This window comes from Gopherus flavomarginatus, chromosome 4, assembly GCF_025201925.1.
Source record: "Gopherus flavomarginatus isolate rGopFla2 chromosome 4, rGopFla2.mat.asm, whole genome shotgun sequence".
NCBI lineage: Eukaryota > Metazoa > Chordata > Testudines > Testudinidae > Gopherus > Gopherus flavomarginatus.
In genome coordinates, this window is record NC_066620.1 from 217,634,082 (window position 1) to 217,656,147 (window position 22,066).

A 22,066-nucleotide genomic window follows, 5' to 3' on the forward strand; every position below is an offset into this window, starting at 1 on the left:
GGCAGCAGAATGTTACCATTCCAAGTATTCCATCTCACCCATCTTTTTTGTAGGCTTTAGTTTGAATCCAGAATCTATAGGTCTTGCTGTGTCAGGCTGCCTCTGGGTTTGGTGATTGATCACCCGTCAATTGCAGGCGACTTTCAGCCTCGAACCTGGCTTTGATCTTCCTTCTATTGCACCTTTTCTTTTTAGGGTGGACTCTTCTTACTTTGTTAGGGCTCTTGTCTGCATCTTCAGCCGTTGGTGTTTGAACTCTGTTTCATCAGGACAAACTGGGGCTGGAGGTTGATTCCATCATCCATACACCTCAGTCACACATCTAACCTAAACTAATAAGATTACAGCAGGGTTTGCAAAAGTGAAGGTTGGAGGAAGCTTTTGCAAAATGGAGTGAGCGTTTTAAAATGAGGTTTGAATTACAATAGGGCAAACAGTGAACAGAAGTTACAATATAGACAAGTGTAGTGGATGGCAAACAGTGAACAGAAGTTACAATGTAGGCGAATGTGAATGGTGAACAGAAGTTACATTAATAAAGTGAACAATTAAAAACAATTTCATTCATCAGTTCTACAAAAGTCCCAAGAGGGACATATTTATGAGCTTGTAACTGTGTTTAACACAATTAACGTTTTGTGTGTGTTAAAGAGTTGATCACATCTCTTCATTTTCTTCTTGATCCTCAATTATTCCCCCCCCCCGCCGCATATTCTTTCCTGTAGGACTGATCCTCCTCTTCCCTATACATGTGGGCATGGAAATTGATACAGTAGAGGTCATGGTGAAGTGGGAGGGTAGGAGGACCCTTGGGTTTCCATTGCAGGGGGTTGCACAAGATACAGCTGTGGATACCATCTGCCTCCTTCTCCTTGGAGTATTTTCTAGGAAGGAGCAGGCCCAATGGTCTAAGTAAATTCTTGGGTGAAGTCCTTCTGAATCCTCAACAGCTGTGACCAACCATACATTGTCACAGAGTATTTTCCATATAGAAAATATACTAGAAAACTGATAAATGTTGGTAAGTGCACAGTAATGCACATTGGAAAACATAATCCCAACTATACAAATTATGGGGTCTAAATTAGCTGTTACCACTCAAGAAAGTGGATTTATGAGAGCCAGGCTGAGTCAGCGCTATGCTCCGACAAATGACAGTGATGAAGTGAAGGACAAATTCTACCTTACACTACAGGCAAAGTTAGAGAGAGTACCACATCATGACCTAACTATTGTTATGAGAGACATGAATGCCAGAGTTTGTAAGGACAACACAAACAACGACAGAGCAGTGGGAAGACATGGGTGTGGCACCATGAATGAAAATAGAGAAAGGCTTGTTGATTTCTATAATATGAATGACCTAGTCATCAGTGGAACCTTATATAAACATAGTGACATTCACAAGCTGACATGGTGTTCTCCAAGTGGCAGAGATAAGAACCAGATTGACAATATCATGATCAATAGCAAATGGTGACGCTCACTGAGAGATGTGAAAGCGAGAAGGAATGCAGATGTTGGCAGCAACCACCACCTTGTGACAGCCTCCATCAAGCTAAAACTGAGAAGTGTGGGTCCATCAAATAAGGGCCATAGACGTTATGATAGTGACAAGCTAAAGTCCCTTGAAATACAGAAGCCTTCGCTGCAGTTAAAGAACGGGTTTCAGGCACTTGCAGACCTTGATGACGAGGTGGGGAATGCAGATGAGGAGATCAACAAGTGGGGCAAAGTAGCAGCAATTTATAAACAGAGCAGTGAAGCCTCTCTAGGCTACAGGCGGAAGAGAAGGAAGGAATGGATTACACCCAGCATGTAGAACCCCACAGAAGCCAGACGAGCCCTGAAGAGAAAAGTTTTAAACACAAAATCCCAGAAGCTAAAGGACAGATACCACGAGCAGTAGAGCAAGGCACACGGGGGGGTCAAACACCTTGTGAGAGGGGACAAACGGCATTATATTGATAATCTGGCAACACAAGCAGAGGATGCAGCTGCTCATGTTGAACAAGGAACTGTCCACAAAATGACATGGCTTATCTGTGGTAAATGGCAGATACCAACAAACAGTCTCATTGGGAACGAACAAGGACACCTACTAACAACTGAAAAAGAACAAGAAATGTGCTGGGCAGAGCATTTCAAAGAACTGCTGATCAAGGAGCCACCTAAAGAGGAAGAAAACAACCAGAAGATCTTGGTATCAGCACAGACACCCCAGCTAAGGAAGAGATCATTCAAGCCATCAGATCCTTACAAAATGGGAAAGCTCCTGACAAGGGTAACTTGAATGCAGAATTGTTCAAGGTAAATCCTAAATTAGCAGTATCTATCCTGGCCCCTCTATTTACATTAGTCTGGGAAAGGGAAAAAGTGCCAAATGAGTGGACCAATGGGGTTGTAATGAAGACATCAAAGAAAGGAACTCTCAGTGATTGTAATAACTGGCGTGGCATCACACTTTTATCTGTGCCAAGCAAAGTATTGTGTAAGATCATAGTTCAGCATATATCAGAGGCAGTTCATAGTGTAACCCTTCTGCCCTCTGAGTTGGCAGCAACAAGGGCCGGGTTCAGTATCTAGGGGTTCTGTTTCAATAACGCAATGCAAAACCAGCTCGAGCCCCCACCCAATGACCTGGGATAATTACATACCACCCCCCGGGTGCCTCTAAGAGGCAATACTTCCCCTCTCGCAAGCACAGAGTCTGAGTGTAGCAAAATCCTTTTAATAAAGGAGGGAAACAATGCAGTATTATGTTGAGGAAACACCACAAACAGGATTCATAACACAAAGCATGAGCAAAAGAGCCCCCCACACAAGTAAGTTTGGCAGTATCCTTTTTCCCTCAGGGTCTTAAGTCCAACACCCTCAAAAGATCACCCAAAAGTCCAACAACCCAAAAGTCTCTGTCCCTGGTCAGTGCAGACCCAGAGTTCAAAAGTTTATCTGCAGAGTTTTACACCCCCAGCCCGGGGGAAAATGGGGGGGAGAAAGGGGCATGCAGGGTGTTAATGGGCACCTTACATGGTCCAAGGCCAAGTGCCCCGCCCCTCTGTGGGTTTCTGCTGCAGCCTTCACCACAAGCTGCTCCACTCCATCAGCTGTCTGAGCCACTCCAACCGTCCCACAAACTGCTCCACTCTGCCAGCTGCTTAGCAATATATCTTCAGGCTCCCCCACTATTTAACACGGCACTCAGTGATCTCAGCGCTCAGTGAGTTCTGCTTGTAGTAGGAGAGCCCCAGTGCTGGTGCACCATTGGCCCAAAGTAAATTCAGCACAGCAGCCTGTAACTAGACTCTTAATAGAATCAAAATTAGCTCTGCTATTCAACAGTGGAGAGAGGAGAAGGTGCAATTGCTATTTCAGACCCTCAAAAGGGGTGGGGGGTGGCATATCATCAAATAGTGATACCTGCCTACAACCTCTCTCCATTCACTGGGTTTTGGAACCCATGTCCGTTGTCTAGCGAGTGCTACTTAGCTCATGGTGAGTCCCTCTGTCAAAACAGTTCCACTGGCCTTGACTCACATAATCAGAGTAACAACACTTTATTCTTCCTGCCCCAATAACAGAGAAACTGGGGATCCCACAGCAGCCAAAGTGACCATTTGGGCTGCTGTGGGCTCATGCTAGGCAGGGTGGGTGTGCCTATGCAAACAAGACCAGCCCCTGAAGTTCTTTTCCACAACTCACCACAGTTTACCACCAGATGTCAGGGTAGAGCTCATCCTGACTCTGCTTACATCAGCTTTCTCAGAAAAGAGCAAGCTGGTTTTCAGAAAGGACGTGGATGCACAGACCAGATCTTCACTCTACGAAACATAATAGAACAGTGCTTAGAATGGCAATGGTAACTCTACATAAACTTCATAGACCTTGAGATGGCTTTTGATAGCATTCACAGCACCAGCCTATGATGCATTCTGCAAGCATATGGAATTCCTTTCTGTATAATCAATGTCATCAAAAGCTTCCATTTCAACTTTACATGCAGTGTTGATCACAGTGTGCTCAGTTTTGAAGTCAAAACAGGAGTACGTCAGGGGTGTTTCGTGTCTGCAGTCCTCTTCAATATTGCCATCGACTGGGTGATGCAGCGTACAACAGAAGAGATGCCAAGAGGCATTAAATGGACACTCTTCTCATCCCTTGAAGATCTGGACTTTGCAGATGTCGTCTCTCTCGTATCACATACCCAACACAATATTCAAGAAAAAACAACTTGACTCAACGCATTCAACCAGCAAATTGGACTGAAAATCAGCCACAATCAGACAGATATCATGACCTTTAACATTGCATCACCATCACCAGTATGGATAGAGGATCATGTTCTCACCAATGTAGAAACATTCACATACTTGGGCAGCACCATCAGCCAGGATGGTGGAACAAGCCAGGACATCCAGAACAGAATCAATAAAGCCAGGAACAACTTCAGGAGCTTAAATACAGTCTGGAAATCATCAAAATACAACACCAAAACCAAATTCAAGATTTATCAGAGCTGAGTACTTTCAACACTACTTTATAGTGCAGAAAGCTGGGGAATGAGAAAGTCTGACATGTCCAAACTGTCTTCATTCCATACAATCTGTCTCAGAAAAATCCTCTGTATCTTTTGGTCCAGAACAATCTCAAACCAAGGTCTATTGACACAGTGCAGCCAAGAGGATCTGAGCGCCATCATTGCCAGGAGGTGCTGGAGATGGATCTGTCATGTGCTTTGGATGGAAGCTGATTCCATCACCAGAGTAGCAATAAGAGGGACACCTTAAGGCAAGAGAAAATGAGGCTGCCCAAAAACAACATGGCAAAGAGCTGTAGAAGCCGATCTGAAAAACCTGGGGCACAGCTGGGAAACTATTGAAAGACTTGCCAGAAACAGACAGGAGTGACGGAGCTTTGCCACCGCCCTAAACGCCAGAGAGATAATAGGAGCATGATGATGATGTTGACTCAGGAAAGGGATCTTGGAATCATTGTGGATAGTTCTCTGAAAACTTCCACTCAGTGGGCAGCAGGAGTCAAAAAAGTTAACAGATATTGGGAATCATTAAGAACGGGACAGATAATAAGACAAAATATCATACTGCCTTTATATACATCCATGATATGCCCACATCTTGAATACTGCATGCAGATGTGGTCACACCATCCCAAAAAAGATATATTGGAATTGGAAAAGGTACAGAAATGGGCAACAAAAATGATAAGGGGGTATGGAACAGCTTCCATGAGGAAAGATTAATAAGACTGGGACTTTTCAGCATGGAAAAGAGATGACTAAGGGGGGATATGATAGAGGTCTATAAAATCATGACTGGTGTGGAGGAAGTAAATAAGGAAGTGTTATTTACTCCTTCTCATAACACAAGAATTAGGGGTCACCAAATGAAATGAATAGGCAGCAGGTTCAGAACAAACAAAAGGATGTATTTCTTCACACAACACACAGTCAACCCGTGGAACTCTTTGCCAGAGGATGTTGTGAAGGCTAAGATTAGAACAGGATTCAAAAAATAACTAGATATGTTCATGGAGGATAGGCCCACCGATGGCTATTAGTAAGGCTATGAATTTGTCATGGATATTTTTAGTAAAATTCAGGGAGAGGTCACAGGCAAGAAACAAAAAATCATGTGAGCCGTGACTTATCCCTGATTTTTACTAAAAAACATCCCTGACAAAATGAGGAGGGAGGAGGGTCCAGCACTCTGCCCCTCCCCTGCCTGCAACAGCTGGGGGCTGCAGGGATCCCCAGCTGCGGGCTTCAGCAGATGTTACTGAGCATGCTCAGTACACCCTAAGTAGCAAATTCAGTCAGGTGGCATTTTTCCACACTACATTATGGCTGGTCAGCTTTGGGGGCCCTCAGTGTCACAGAGGTTGGTGGAAGTCATGGATTCTGTGACTTCCTGACCTCTGTGACATAATCATGGCCTTAGCTATTAGCCAGAATGGGCAGGGATGGTGTCCTTAGCCGTGGTGTCTGTCCCAAGCTGGGAATGGGCAACGGGGGATGAATCACTCAATGATTACCTGTTCTGTTCATTCCCTCTGGGGTACCTGGCACTGGCCACTGTGGGAAGACGGAGAGAGATTAATCAGTCTGCTCTGCAGCCTTAACCAACAGCTATATGGCTTTTAGCTCAGGCAGCAAAGGCTCATGCACTAAGCTCCAGAGGTTCCTGGTTCAATCCTGCCTGCCAATGCCTGGGGTCTGTTGGCGTTACAAGTGGGGCTCATCCGGGATTTAAATTGGGAAGTCTCTGAAGCTCAGGATGTGCTTCCTCAGCTAGGGCAAGTATGTAACCCACACAACACACCTCCTGGGTGTGGTGTTCTGTCCCATCTAGTGGCCCCAAGACAGCTGGCTTTTAGCTCATGCGGTAAAGGCTCATGCATTCAGTTCTATAGGCCCCAGGTTTGATCCTGCCCGCCGACAACCAGGGTCTGTTCGTGTTACACTTGCACTGCCAGCCCTGAATTCTCTCGTGTAGTGACTCACCAGAGAACCCATAGAAGAGTAGTAGGGGAATAATAGAATAGTGTTGGCTTTTGTTATATTGGAACAGTAACCACACTAGACTGTTTGTATTTCAGCATTCTAGAAGTTGTTGAAAGGAGTTGGGGGTTTCAACAACTGTGTAGGGGGACACACTCTTGTCACCTGGGGAAGTAGGAAAGTCATTTTGGGATAGACAGTGTTAATTTTGTAACCATGAGGTTTAAAAAGATTGATTTTTAAAAATGGAACTAGAGATTCACTGACACTGTAGCGATGAAAGCTACGCTGTGATGTAGATAACTGTTACCAGGATAGTCCAGCCCAGTGCAGGAATGCAGGCCCACATTAGATTTGGATGAACTATGTTTTTAAATTGAGTTGTGATATTGGCATGACCAATAGGCCCAAAGCATGTGACCAAAAAGGAGATCATGAGATTGTTGTGTTAAATTGATAGTAACCCTTTGAAATACAAGCGTTCTCTTTTTTAACGTTTGAGCTAAAGTAATAGAAATAAAACATGGTTAATTGCAGTAAATACTTGGCTATATAAACAACTGCATCACCTGATCTTACCTAAGGTCCAATAATTGGTAGTGACATGACTTTATGTTAAGCATATAAAAATAAACTCTTAAAGGGTTCATTGCTAATAATTGCCTGACCAAGTTGGAGCTGACCAATGAGTCTAAGGACCCCTGGCTTTAGCCCATTTGTAAGTACCTTGGTCAAATGCTTTTTTTCTGTTTGGCTGTGGTACGCTGCAATTTATTTAGGCTTTTTAGGCATGGTTAGCTCAGTTGCATAAACACCATTTGACCTTTGGATTTAATAAAGGAATTTATGTTTAAATTAGTGTCATGTTAATACTCTGCATAAATAACAACTCCAACACCCAGGCAGGGGCTCCAGAGAGCAGAAGGGAGGAGACAGTAGAATCCAGGTAGCGAATGCAAGGTCTTTCCCAGCCTACTGTAGGGAAGGGGAGCATGTTCTCCTGAACAGCCAGAATGAGATTAATAGATTCTAAAGCCACGAGGGACCATTGTGATCATCTAATCTGACTTCCTGTAAAAAACAGAGAATGTCCCACAGTTTTTCCTAGAGCAAATCTTTTATAAAACCTTTCCATCTTGATTGAAAAATTTCCAGTGATAGAGAATCTACCATGACTCTTGGTGAATTGTTCCAGTGGTTAATTACTCTCACTGTTACCTTATTTCTAGTATGAATTTCTCTAGTTTAAACTTCCAGCCACTTGATTGTGTTAGAGCTTTTTCTTCCAGACTGAAGAACCCGTTACCAAGTATTTGTTCCCTGTGTCAGTACTTATGGACTGTGATCAAGGTAGCCTTCTCTTTGTCCAGTCAAGTAGACTGAGCACGATAAGGCAGGCTTTCTCGTGGCTCCGCTCTGACCCCTCTCCAGTTGATCAATATCTGACTGGAGGGGTACTGGACACCTGAACTAGTCACAGCAGTCCAGCGGCGGTGGCACCAGTGCCAGATACAGAGGGGAAATCACCTAGCTGCGCCTACAGGAAGCTCCCTGTACCCCTGGCTGGCGTTAGCCCCTTTGGCTGCAGCCTGGCCCATATTCAGCTGATTTCCCGCAAGGGCCCCAGGCCGCACGCCTGGTGCCTGGATGGACAGGTGTCGTTCAGCTGGACTGGAGGCCAGACCGCACCCATCCCCCTGGCCCTGGGCCACACGCCTGGAGCCTGGATGGAAGGGCTGCACCCATCCCCGTGGCCTCGGGCCTGGATGGATGGGCGTCGTTCAGCGGGCGGGAGGGCAGGCTGTGCCCATCCCCCTGGCCACCCGCCTGAAGCCTGGATGGACAGGCCTCGTTCAGCTGGGCGGGAGGGCGGACTGCACCCATCCCCCTGACCCCAGACCTGGTGCCTGGATGGACGGGCCTCATTCAGTGGGCGGGAGGGCAGGCTGTGCCCATCCCCCTGGCCACCCGCCTGAAGCCTGGATGGATGGGCCTCGTTCAGCTGGGCGGGAGGGCGGACTGCACCCATCCCCCTGACCCCAGACCTGGTGCCTGGATGGACGGGCCTCATTCAGTGGGGCGGAAGGGCAGGCTGCGCCCATCCCCCTGGCCCACACGCCTGGTGCCTGGATGGACGGGCATCATTCAGCGGGTGTGAGGGTGGGCTGTGCCCATCCCCCTGGCAGTATGCCTGGTGCCTGGATGGATGGGCATCGTTCAGCTGGGCGGGCTGGGCCCATCCCCCTGGCCTCCCGCCTGAAGCCTGGATGGATGGGCCTCATTCAGCTGGGCGGGAGGGCGGGCTGCGCCCATCCCCCTGACCCCAGGCCTGGAGCCTGGATGGACGGGCCTCGCTCAGCTGGGCGGCAGGGCGGGCTGCGCCCATCCCCCTGACCCCAGGCCTGGAGCCTGGATGGACGGGCCTCGCTCAGCTGGGCGGCAGGGCGGGCTGCGCCCATCCCCCTGACCCCAGGCCTGGAGCCTGGATGGACAGGGCCTTGCTCAGCTGGGTGGCAGGGCGGGCTGCGCCCATCCCCGTGGCCTCGGGCCTGGAGCCTGGATGGACGGGCCTCGCTCAGCTGGGCGGCAGGGCGGGCTGCGCCCATCCCCCTGACCCCAGGCCTGGAGCCTGGATGGACAGGGCCTTGCTCAGCTGGGCGGCAGGGTGGGCTGCGCCCATCCCCGTGGCCTCGGGCCTGGAGCCTGGATGGACGGGCCTCGCTCAGCTGGGCGGCAGGGAGGGCTGCGCCCATCCCCCTGACCCCAGGCCTGGAGCCTGGATGGACAGGGCCTTGCTCAGCTGGGCGGCAGGGCGGGCTGCGCCCATCCCCGTGGCCTCGGGCCTGGAGCCTGGATGGACAGGGCCTTGCTCAGCTGGGTGGCAGGGCGGGCTGCGCCCATCCCCGTGGCCCTGGGCTGCCCCGCCCCAGCCAGGGCCGCAGGTTGGAGCGTTCCAGAGGCCCCGCCCCCGCGCTGTACCTGCCCGGCTGAAGGGGCGGGCTCTACCCGGGTGCCCTCCAATCGGGAGGCGGCGGCGGCGGGCCGGGAGCGTGTCATTGGCCCGGCCGCCAGCAGGGGGCGTTGCGCCGCGCTGCGGTTAGTGCCGTGGCTGTCGGCGACGTAGGGAGCAGCCCAGAGCGGCGGCGAGAGCGCGAGGCGCCGGGCCCAGCCCGGTGAGTGCGGCCGCGCGGGGCCTGGGGCCGCGCCGAGCGCATCTCGCTCCCTCCCTCCCGCGGGCGGGCGCTGAGGGCCTGTGGGGCGGGGGGGCTGGACGGGCCCGGCGAGAGTCCGGGGGGGCTGGACGGGCCCGGCGAGAGTCCGGGGGGGCTGGACGGGCCCGGGCCCCGGGGGGGGCGGTGAGAGTCCGGGGGGGGGGGGGCTGGACGGGCCCGGGCCCCGGGCCCCGGGGGGGGCGGTGAGAGTCCGGGGGGGGGGGGGGCTGGACGGGCCCGGGCCCCGGGCCCCGGGCCCCGGGGGGGGCGGTGAGAGTCCGGGGGGGGGGGCTGGACGGGCCCGGGCCCCGGGGGGGGCGGTGAGAGTCCGGGGGGGGGGGGCTGGACGGGCCCGGGCCCCGGGGGGGGCGGTGAGAGTCCGGGGGGGGGGGGCTGGACGGGCCCGGGCCCCGGGGGGGGCGGTGAGAGTCCGGGGGGGGGGGCTGGACGGGCCCGGGCCCCGGGGGGGGCGGTGAGAGTCCGGGGGGGGGGCTGGACGGGCCCGGGCCCCGGGGGGGGCGGTGAGAGTCCGGGGGGGGGGGCTGGACGGGCCCGGGCCCCGGGGGGGGCGGTGAGAGTCCGGGGGGGGGGGGCTGGACGGGCCCGGGCCCCGGGGGGGGCGGTGAGAGTCCGGGGGGGGGGGCTGGACGGGCCCGGGCCCCGGGGGGGGCGGTGAGAGTCCGGGGGGGGGGCTGGACGGGCCCGGGCCCCGGGGGGGGCGGTGAGAGTCCGGGGGGGGGCTGGACGGGCCCGGGCCCCGGGGGGGGCGGTGAGAGTCCGGGGGGGGGGCTGGACGGGCCCGGGCCCCGGGGGGGGCGGTGAGAGTCCGGGGGGGGGCTGGACGGGCCCGGGCCCCGGGGGGGGCGGTGAGAGTCCGGGGGGTGTGGGGGCTGGATGGGCCTGGGCCTGTGGGGGATGGTGAGAGTATGAGTGTGGGTGGGAGGGGTGCACGGGGCTGGGCCCTGTGAGGGTCGGCGGATGGGCGGTGGGGGAAGTGCCTGGAGGGGCTAATGAGGGCCTAAGGAAGCCGAGTGGTGAGGGCCCGAGGCCTTGGTGGGTGGCCTGAGACCTCGGGGGGTGTCCTGGGCTGGGACCTCTGTTTGATATCTCAGGGCAGCTGTTTCCTGGCTCTAATCTGTTTTTCCCCTTTGCCTGGTGGGACAGAGATGTCACATTACTTGGAACTGGTGCTTAAATGAGTAGGGGGCAGGGGAGACTGGTGAGTGGGGTCTGCCCCTGTTAGCTAAGACTGAGCTTGGGCACTTGTTGAGTAGACCCTGTCTGGTGCTCACCGCCTTGCCGGTGCTTGTATGAACTAGCTACATTTCCCCATAGCAGACCTGGCCCAAAATCTGTCTCTTCCCTCGGACTTCCTGGTCTAGGGATCTGCTGGATTGAAATGATTCTGTGAAATCTCAGAGAGTGTCCCATGTTGTTGTTGGCCAACTTGTGCCAATGTGCAGTGCTCACACTTTGTACATCTGGTAATGCTCAGAAAAATGCATCTCTGCCTACCTGAGCAGCAAGATTTCTCCCCCTTAACCAAGCACTAGTTCTTTAGCCTTCCCAGAAAACAAGGCCTGCCAAATAAGTGAGAGAGACAGAAGGTCCCCCACAGTGATTGACTCAGGTTTATCTGTAGGGAACTAGGAAACAAACACAATGCTTTGCCTTCTAGTGGATCAGATCTCACAGAAAGAATGTTCTCCCCAAACAGCTAGGGTGGCTGCAGTACCTTAGGAACATGTGGGGTGAGCTCACTGGTTGGGCCCAAAGCACATCAGCAGTGGTCAGATACTAAGTGCTGCTTTGCTAAGTCTTAGAAGAATCAAGTGAAACTCTTCTTCCTGAGTGAGCTGCCCTGAGCTGGAGAGTGGCTGTCCTTGAGGAAGATTCGCCCCACTTTCCCTAGTACTGGATGGGGTGCTTGACTAGAGATGGTATGTGAGCTTTGTCATGGTTTCCAGGTACTAGAATTGCATCCCATCATGTCCGAAGGAGAAGCCAAGCAGGTTCCCAGCAGTGGTTCAGACACAAAGCCAGAATCCACATCATCTGGGCCAGGAATGACCTCCGTGTCTCCACCAGCGACTTCTGCAGCTCAGGCAGCACCCCAGGAGGAGGAGGAAGAGGAGGAGAGTGAAGATGAGTCTGAAATCCTTGAAGAATCTCCTTGTGGACGGTGGCAAAAGAGACGTGAAGAGGTCAGTGCCCAACAAATAAGCAAAGGGCAGGGAACTTGTAATGTTGTGAAGGCCAAGACTGTAACAGGGTTCAAAAAAGAACTAAATAAGTTAATGGGAGATAGATCCATCAGTGGCTATTAGCCAGGATGGGCAGGGATGGTGTCCCTAGCCTCTGTTTGCCAGAAGCTGGGAGAGGGTGATGGGATGGATCACTTGATGATTACCTGCTATGTTTGTTCCCTCTGGGGCACCTGTCATTGACGACTCTTGAAAGACAGGATACCGGGCTAGAGTGGCCTTTGGTCTGACCCGGTATGGCCGTTCTTATGTTATGTTTTAGTGGCCTTTATTGCGGGGTGTGTGTGGGGAGACACAGGACACGGAAAATAGGGGATGTGATGAGAGTCGGAGATGGGGGGCCTATGTGAACTGGTGAAATTCTGTACTTTCTTTTGAGTATAGCCAGTGTTTGGGGCTGGTGGAGAGTTACAATTCCCCAGGAAGAAGAATGATGGTATGAGGAAGCTCAACCTCGGTATGAAGAACTGTTCTGTGATCTGGATAGATGTGAACTAATCTGAGTAGCCCAGGGCATCTTGTCCTGTGATTGTCATTTGACTACGTCAAAGTGAGCAGGACAGATTGGTGCCATCAGTTCTTTTTATTAGTGAGTGGTCCAGTCAAAGAACCTGGTTCCCTTCCTGAGCTGAATTGTGCCCGACCTCTCTCAAAGTAGCTTTCTCCCGTTGGTTCCTTTGCATCCTTCTGTCTCTCACCCTGTCGTCATTTCCAGATAGTAGTTTGTTTTACCCCTGTTTGTGTAAGAGAGTGAGACAACACATTGAATGTACCTGAGTGCTACTGAATAGAACTCCACATGGTGGTGGAGTTTTCTTCTACCTAATCCCCTTTGGACAGTGGCAAAAGAGAGAATTCACAAGCCCCATTTGAAAATGATTTTCTTCAGTTTCTGGAATGTCGAGTCCAGGGGCCTACCTGTGTGTTAGGGGTTATTTCTCTTTTTATCCATGTTGGGTTACAGCTGGTGCAGTTTATTTCTGCACAGAAAATGGGCAACAGAGAAGTGAAGGATGGTATTTGTGGCATCAGTGCATACGTCTCATCAAGCCTTTTGTTGTTGGATATGTAGAGAGTGTTGGCCAATTTGTGTTTTGCTTTCTTTGTCTGGTGATTTAAGGCGTTCTCTGTTGTGGAGGTTACCACAATCACCCATCCCTCCATCAGCTGCTGGCTGGACTCTTGTGGCTGTGCTTTGGGCTTGACTTGGAACTTCAGCCAGTGCAAAATACTGCCTTTTAAGTAGGGGTATGCCATGTGAACTTGACTCTCATGCTGCTTGCTCTGCACAAAGCTCCTGGTGCATAGCAAGGTTTTGTTTGCCATTTATAAAGCCCCCAGTGGGCTGTCACAGACTCCAGCTTCCTTCCATTCTCCATTGTGGCCCGTGTATTTCATGCAGTCCTAGTTGTCTGTTATCAGAGCTGACTTCCAGGTAGGTGACAGGACTTGTCTGTGAGGAGTCCTTGGGTCTGGGATTTGCTCCCTGATGCGGTCTGCTAAAATAAATATTATCTTGAGTATCATGCAAGACACACCCCATCCTCCCCTTTCAGAGCTTGGCTTTACTAGGAAAAAAAAGTGCACACTTCATGTCAGGTGTTATCAGGTAACTTCTTAGGGAAGACAAGACAGTTAGAAGGTCAAGGTGAACCCAAGGCTTGCTCATAGTCTTTATATTGACCTGCTAATACATGCAAAGGGGCTGAGCCAGGATTAGAACTCATGGCCCCCGGACTCCTCCTTCCTCCAGATCAAACTGCCTTCCTGCTAGAGATGCTGAGCGTCTGCAGTTCCCTTTGATTTCAACTGAAGTTATGAGTGCTTAGCACTTCTGAAAGTCATGCTCCATGTGTCTCAAGTGAGGTACCCAGAAAATAAGGAACACATAGCTAGTGGCTATCTATGCAAATTTTGGCTGGGCTTGCCCAATGGTCACATAGGAAGTGTGTGGGTTTGATGGCGTGGACTGCACTCTCAGCAAGTTTGCAGATGACACTAAACTGGGAGGAGTGGTAAATATGCTGGAGGGTAGGGATAGGATACAGAGGGGCCTAGACAAATTAGAGGATTGGGCCAAAAGAAACCTGATGAGGTTCAACAAGGACAAGTGCAGAGTCCTGCACGTAGGACGGAAGAATCCCATTCACTGTTACAAACTAGGGACCGAATGACTAGGAAGCAGTTCTGCAGATAAGGACCTAGGGGTTACAGTGGATGAGAAGCTGGTTATGAGTCAAAAGTGTGCCCTTGTTGCCAAGAAGGCTAACAGCATTTTGGGCTGTATAAATAGGGGCACTGCAAGCAGATTGAGGGACATGATCATTCCCCTCTATTCGACATTGCTGAGGCCTCATCTGGAGTACTGTGTCCAGTTTTGGGCCCCACACTACAAGAGGGATGTGGAAGAATTGGAGAGAGTCCAGTGAAGGGCAACAAAAATGATTAGGGAGCTGGAGCACGTGACTTATGAAGAGAGGCTGAGGGAACTGGGATTGTTTAGTCTGCGGAAGAGAAGAATGAGGGGGGATTTGATAGCTGCTTTCAACTACCTGAAAGGGAGTTCCAAAGAGGATGGATCTAGACTGTTCTCAGTGGTAGCAGATGACAGAACAAGGAGTAATGGTCTCAAGTTGGATATTAGGAAAAATGTTTTCACTAGGAGGGTGGTGAAGCACTGGAATGGGTTACCTAGGGAGGTGGTGGAATCTCCTTCCTTAGAGGTTTTTAAGGTCAGGCTTCACAAAGCCCTGGCTGGGATGATTTAGTTGGGAATTGGTCCTGCTTTGAGCAGGGGGTTGGACTAGATGACCTCTTGAGGTCCCTTACCATGTGGTCAGCCTTTCTCTTTCTGCAGAAAAGCCTTCCTTAAGGCTTGCCTATATGGGAAAATTGACTGGACTAGCTGTAGCAGAGTAAACTGTTCACAAATAGCTCCTTGTGTGGATGCTGTTCTGGAATAAGTCATTTTATTCCAGAAAAATTGCTATGGAAGTGTATTAATTATTCTGGAATTAAAGTGACTTTGATTCCGATAGTGTTCACAGAAGGAGCTATTGTGGAACAACTTTTCAGCTAATTTCTCTGTGTAGACAAACTCTTTTCACTACACCATGGCCTAATTTTGGCATTAGTGATGTAGTGATCCTGTTGAAAACACTCTAGTCATTACACACTGATTCATTCCCTGAGTATCCTCCATCCTGTGCACTTAGAGGCAGATACCTGTGAAACAAAATAGAGTGTGATCATTGTACTACATCATGATGTATATGCATAGGGGAACAAAATTCAAGTTGCACAGGCAACCTTCATTGTGGCATTTCCTCTCTTTTGAATCATTGACTTTGCGACCTAAATAACATTCTTTTAGTGTAGATTGGTGTATGTAATAGCCTCGGTTTCTTTAAAATCTGCTGCCAAATTCTGTATAATTGTAATCTAGTGAGACAATACGTAGCAGCTGGAGAACATTGGGGGCCTGGCAAGTCACCAAGAGGAAGGCGGGTTTTCACTAAGGTTTGCTAATAGAATGACAATAGCTATTAAGTGCTTATCTTTTTTACTGTACACTTTATTGGGTACCAAGGGAACATGTTCAGAAATGGTGGGGTTTGTTTTTTTTTTCTACTTCACTCTCCTACCAGTTTGCAACAGGACAACCCCCTACAAGGGCTTTGTAGGTGCAAAGTAAATAGGTTGAGTCACAAGTGAGGACAGAAATCTTAAAATGCTGCACAGCTGTCTTCTCCAGTAGTTTTCCTCCCACTTCCTTGTTTCTCAGCGATTCTTCCCCATAAATATATATCCCTTGACTGGGCCCAAGGAAGATTTTTTTTCAGAAAGCGGTGAGTGAATGGAAACAAGTTTTTTATAGTGACATCCCACATTGATAGCTAGAGAGCTGGGAAAATTCTATATGCCAGAGACCAACCCAAATTCTTTCTAAGAACTTACAGTTCTTTATGCAGGTTATTAAATGACAACACTTTGAATCAGTGAAATGCAGGATAGAAACATTACAAGTTTTAATATGGGTAAGTGTGTACATCTAGGACAAAGAATGGAAGCCATACTCACCTGACTGGAGGGATTCTATCCTGGGAAGCAGTGACTCTGAAAAAGACATGGGATTGTGGTGGATAATCAGTTGAAGATGATCTCCCAGTGTGATGCTGTGGCCAAAAGGGAGGTTTAAGTTGGACATTACGAAAAAGTTCCTAACTGTCAGGGTGGTTAAACACTGGAATAAATTGCCTAGGGAGGTTGTGGATTTTCCATCTCTGGAGATATTTAAGAGTAGGTTAGATAAATGTCTATCAGGGATGGTCTAGACAGTATTTGGTCCTGCCATGAGGGCAGGGAACTGGACTTGATGACCTCTCGAGGTCCCTTCCAGTCCTAGAGTCTATGATCCAATGGCTGGAAGCTGAAGCTAGACAAATTCAGACTGGAAATAAGGCCTACAGTTTTAAATGAGTCATTAACCATGGGAACAATTTAGCAAGGGTCATGGTTAATTCTCCATCAGAGACAATTCTTAAATCATGACTGGATGTTTTTCTAAAAGATCTGCTCTAGGAATTATTTTGGAGGAGTTCTCTAGGATAGTTATACAGGAGGTCAGACTTGATGATCACAATGGTCCCTTCTGGGCCTTGGAATACAAGAGTTGTTAGCGCACACTGTCATGGGCTGCTCTGTGATCTAAAGTGCATAATATGGTTACCTAGCATCTTGTCATCAGAATTACCCCTTTGAAAATTGCCTCAGATTCTCACCACAGGGTTTGTGTGCTCCTTGTGGTTGATTTGGGGCTAGGGTTGTGGGGTCCCAGCTGTGGATAGCTGTGTCAGCAATACACTTAAACATCTCCAAGATTTATCTTGAGTGGTAACAGCTAATTTAGACTGCATCATTTTGTGTACATGGCAGCACTCTTCCTCAGGTCTGGGAAATGTACTCAGTGTCACACCTAAATACACGGTTAAACAGTTTGTGAACTAACTACTTATGCTAAACTTTCTAAGGGACCATTTGAAAAGGCCTGTTAATACTCCTGTAGTCTTAGGACAAAAAGTCACCAGTTTAGTGAGATCCCCTTGTAACTCTTTGCAGTCAGCTTTGGAATTTTATATAATCGAGTAATTTTGTATCATCTGGAAACTTGGCTACCTCACTGTTTACCCCCTTTTCCAGATTTATTATGAATATGTTGAATAGCCTAGTTCCTAGTGCAATCTGTGGCAGACCCTGCTGTTTACCTCTCATGCTATTTACGGCAGTTACTAAAAAACTACCTTTCCCTTCCCATGGTGCTCACTGGACATTTCACTAAGCAATGAAAGCAGAAGAATGACCAAGAACCTCACAATGTTTCTTTGGCAGTTTTAGCTGATTTTCAGCCATCCTAGTGCACTGTCTAGATGGTATATTGGGTCTTATATGCATCCCTGGGCCAGAACAAATTAATCTTTGTCCATTAAAGCCCTATCTTTACAAAAAGGATGTGTTCAGTGTTAGCTCAGTCAAGTTATCTGATCAGGATTGAAAAGCCCTGTTGCAATACAGCCAAGGAAGTTTGAAATTAGATTAGCTTGCTTTTTTAGCCTTGGCTCGCCTAGCTAAAACATGGCTAACATGGTTTCACATGTGTTTAAACTATCTAATGTAGACAAGACTTATCCTGAGTTAGATTGCTGTTCCCAAAGGTAAAATGCAAACAGTTATAACCTTGAACAAGCATTTTGTCAGTGTCCAGACTAGCCTTTACAAACATGTTAATTGACAGACAACCAACATGAGGTAAAAACTCTGGTGTAGACATAGAACAGAATTTGTTTTCATTTGTTGTTGGAACTTTCCAGTCCTGTGGTGTCACATTGGGGTCTGCAGACCCTGTGTGATTGGCACTTGAATCAGATGCACCTGTGCGCAGCTGACATACTTAGCGGAAGAAAATAGTACTGGGCCAGTGTGTTCCTTTTCTCTAGTAACCAAGTTGTTTTCTCAGCTTGCTCCAGATGGGAAGACACTGATTATATCCAATTACACACAAGTGCCTGATGTTTTTTCAACCACCTTGAAAGGGCATCTAAATTTTTATTGACTGCTGTAATAGTATCGAAGCTCATGATGCAGCCAGAAAGCAGCTAGTCTGTGGTGGCCCCTAAGGTTAAGATTCATGGTCAGTTGTCAGTAGACTTGGAAGCATTAGTTTGGTAACTGTTTCATCATGATGGAGAAATTGAAACGGTTGTGGTGGTGCTGGCTTGAGATCACTTGAGCGCCCTGGTGCTATATGATGCACAGAAGAAGACAAGGAGTTGATAAAATGGAGAAAGGGAGATGAAGAGGAGGGTGTAGAAGAAATTTTGGCTTTAATCCTATAATGACTTGTGGCTGCAGCAGTCTGTTGCAGTGTAATAGTGCAGGCTGGTTCCTTCCAAATGCCTGCTGTGCAGAGCTCATGCCCTCGTGGCCTGCAGTGTGAGAGTGGGATAGGTGATTGCACAGACTGCTCATCATCCAGTGCATATTGGGGCTGGACTTTCTCCTTGTAGCCTCTGCGAGTGATGAGCTCCACTGATGTCATTTTAAGACGCTAAACCTGCTTAATTTTCCTTTGCCCAGAGATGCTTCTTTCCCTGCCAGGGGAAAAACCCTGTTATGCTGCAGTGGAAACTAGGTAGTGGTGAGGAAAGGAGTATCAGCCTCTGATCAGAGCCAGCAGCAGTACTGAGCTCACTCAGGGTTTGGATGTGTTTGTGGGGAAATCCTGAGCCTTCCTGCAACCACCCTTGTGGGCAGTTGATGCTGTGATCACAGGCTTGGCCAGATGCTGATGTGCTGTGTGAGTGGCAGGCTGAAAGGCATCCTTGGAGGTACCCCCTACGGCAGTAGTCTACTGTGGAGTCACTTGGTGTTAACTTCTCTGTATTAAGGGGACTTAAGAATGGCTATACTGGGCCAGACCTGTGGTCTGTCTAGCCCAATGTCCTATCTTCTGACTGTGGCTGGTGCCGGATGCTTCAGAGGGAATAAACGGAACAGGTGAATTTTCAAGTGATCCATCCTGTCTTGTCCAGTCTCAGCTTCTGGCAGGCAGAGGTTTAGGGACACCATGAGCATGGGGTTGTGTCCCTGATCACCTTGGCTAATAGTCTTTGATTTACTGATTCTCCTAGAACTTGTTTAATTCTTTTTTGAACCCAGTTATGCTTTTGGCCTTCATAACATCCTTTGCCAATGAGTTTCACAGGTTGACTGTTGTGTGAAGTACTTCCTTATGTTTGTTTTAAACCTGCTGCCTATTAATTTAATTGGGTGATCCCTGCCATTGTGTTATCTGAAGGGATAAATAACACTTGCCTATTCACTTTTTCCACACCTTTCATGATTTTATAGACCTCCATCATTGTCCCCCATAGCACTCTTTTTTCGAAACTGAACAGTCCTAGTCTTTTTTAAATCTCTCCTCATATGGAAGCTGATTCATGCCCCCCAATCACTTTTTTGTTTCCCCCTCTGTACTTTTTCCAATTCTAATATCTTTTTTTGAGATGGGGTGACTAGAAGAGCACACAGTATTCATAGTATGGGTGTGCTGTGAATTTCTATAGTAGCTTTGATATTTTGTCATATTTTCTATTCCTTTCCTAATGTTTTTTAACATAGAGCGCATTTTTAGATAACTCCACAATGACTCCAAGATCTTTCTTAAGGGATAACAGCTAATTTAGACCCCATCATTCTGTGTGTAGAGTTGCGATTGTTTTCCAGTGTGCATTGTTTTGCATTTTTCAGCTTTGAATTTCATAAGAACATAACATTCATATGCCATTTTATTGTCCAGTCACCCAGTTCTGTGTGAGATCCCTTTGTCTGCTTTGGACTTAACTATCTGGAGTAATTTAGTATCATCTGCAAACTTTGTCACTTCACTGTTCACCCCTTTTTCCAGGTAATTTATGAATATGTTGAGCAGCACTGGTCCCAGTGCAGATCCTTGTGGGCAGGGCGACACTATTTATCTTTCTCCGTTCAGAAAACTGACCAGTTAGTCTTACTGCCTTTCCTGTCTTTTAACCAGATACTTATTCATGAGGACCTTCCCTATTATCCTATAACTCCTTACTTTGCTTAAGAATCTTTGGTGAGGGACCTTGAGGAACACTAAATCCACTGGATCACCCTTGTCCATGTGTGTTGACCCCTTGAGACAATTCTCATAGACTGGTGAGGCATGATTTTTCCCATTACAAAGGCTGTGTTGACTCTTCCCCCAACAAATCGTGTTCATCTATGTGTTTGATAATTCTTTTCTGTTGCTTCAACCAATTTACCTGGTACTGAATTTAGGCTTACTGGCCTGTAATTGCTAGAATTACCTTTGGAATCCTTTTAAAAAAAAGTCACATTAGCTGTCTTCCAGTCATCCGGTGCAGAGACTGATTTAAGGGATAGGTTACATACCACATTTATTAGTTCTGAAATTTCATATTTCAGTTCCTTCAGAACTCTTGAATGAATACCATCAGGTCCTGGTGACTTATTCCTGTTAAATTAAACAGTTTGTTCCAAAATGTCCTCTGGCACCTCAGTTTGGGACAGTTCCTCAGATTTGTCACCTAAAAATAATGGTTCAGATGTAGGAATATCCCTCACATCCCCTGCAGGGAAGAACAATGTGAAGAATTCATGTAGCTTCTCTGCAAGGGCCTCGTCTTCCTTGAGTGCTCCTTTAGCGACTCAGTTTGTCCAGTAGCCCTACTGATTGTCATGCTTCCTGCTTCTGATGTACTTGAAAAAATATTTGCTGTTAGTTTTTGTCTTTTGGTAGTTGCTCTTCAGATTTTTTTTTTCTTTTTGTCCTGTCTAATTATACTTGATTAGCCAGAGTTTGTTCCTATTTTTCTCAGTAGGATCTGACTTCCCATTTTTTAGATGTCTTTGTCTCTAACATGCATCTGAGGAAGTGGGTATTCACCCACGAAAGCTCATGCTCCAAAACGTCTGTTAGTCTATAAGGTGCCACAGGATTCTTTGCTGCTTTTGTCTCTAACCGTCTCTTTTTTTACTCTGTTTAGCCATAGTGGCATGTTTTTGGTCCTCTTACTGTTTTGTTTTGTTTTAATTTGGGGTTTACTTATAGTTTGAGCCTCTTGTGGTAGTGGTAAAAAGTTTCCTTGCAGCTTGCAGGCATTTAACTCTTGTCACTTTTCCTCTGAATTACCATTTAACTGTCCTGGGTAGGGATGTAAATAGTGGTTTTAAAAAAATGTTATCAGTTACATGGTTACTTTTTATCAGTTACACGGTTAAACATTTAACTGGAGAACTAGAGGTGCCCAGGATGCTGCAGCACCCCTCACGTTTTACACAGGGCTCTGCTGCCTACCCCTGTGGCCAGATACTTCGGCTGCTGCCCTGGGAGCAGGGCTGACAGCGGAGTCCTGGGCTCTGGACGGGGGCAGCGGAATTTAATTGTTAACCGTTAAGCAGTCTTCTCAGTTTCGGTTAACAGTTTACTGGCTATCCGGTTAAACTTTTATATCCCTAGTCCCAGGAAGACTTGTCTATGTACAGCTCTGTCCCCTTAGCTCCTCCAGTTGAGTCACTCTTGTTTCTGGAGACCATACACGGTCTCTGAGGGCTGTGAGCTGTTTTCCCTGAATGTGCACACATGCCACCTGCCCCCAAGGCCAGCTGTACATGCTGCATTCAGTGCAATACACTGGATACCCCTGCTACTTGGCTACTGGACTTCTGCCTGCGTTGTTGTTTTTACTTTTGCTGGTTTTGTTTTGTTTGGTTAGGGGAAGGTATTGGTTCAAGCTTAGAGAATGTTTGTTAGGTATATCTGGCCCTCTTGCAAAACTCCTGTTTGCTAGCTCTTGTAGTCTCTTATGAGCTGGCATTTGAAACTCCCAAATCATGCCACCCCCCTTGGCAAGGAATCCTAAGGGTTAGGAATCAAAGCATGGCAGGCCAGACCCTCATTAGGAAGCTCTCAGCCTTGCCTAATAGGTTGCTAGGCTCAGCACACAACCCCCGAAACAGACAACATTATA

The 22,066-nt window shown here is 48.3% G+C and overlaps 1 protein-coding gene across 1 annotated transcript in view; it reads left to right on the forward strand.

Annotated features, from left to right (window-relative positions):
* Positions 1–9,585: 9,585 nt before the first annotated feature.
* Positions 9,586–22,066, forward strand: part of NRBP1 (nuclear receptor binding protein 1) — a 79,040-nt gene continuing 66,559 nt past the window's right edge. The window contains exons 1-2 of the mRNA XM_050951108.1: positions 9,586–9,690; positions 11,697–11,933. Of these exons, the coding sequence (XP_050807065.1) occupies positions 11,718–11,933 (216 nt within the window). The 5' untranslated portion in view covers positions 9,586–9,690; positions 11,697–11,717. The remainder of the gene's footprint in view (positions 9,691–11,696; positions 11,934–22,066) is intronic.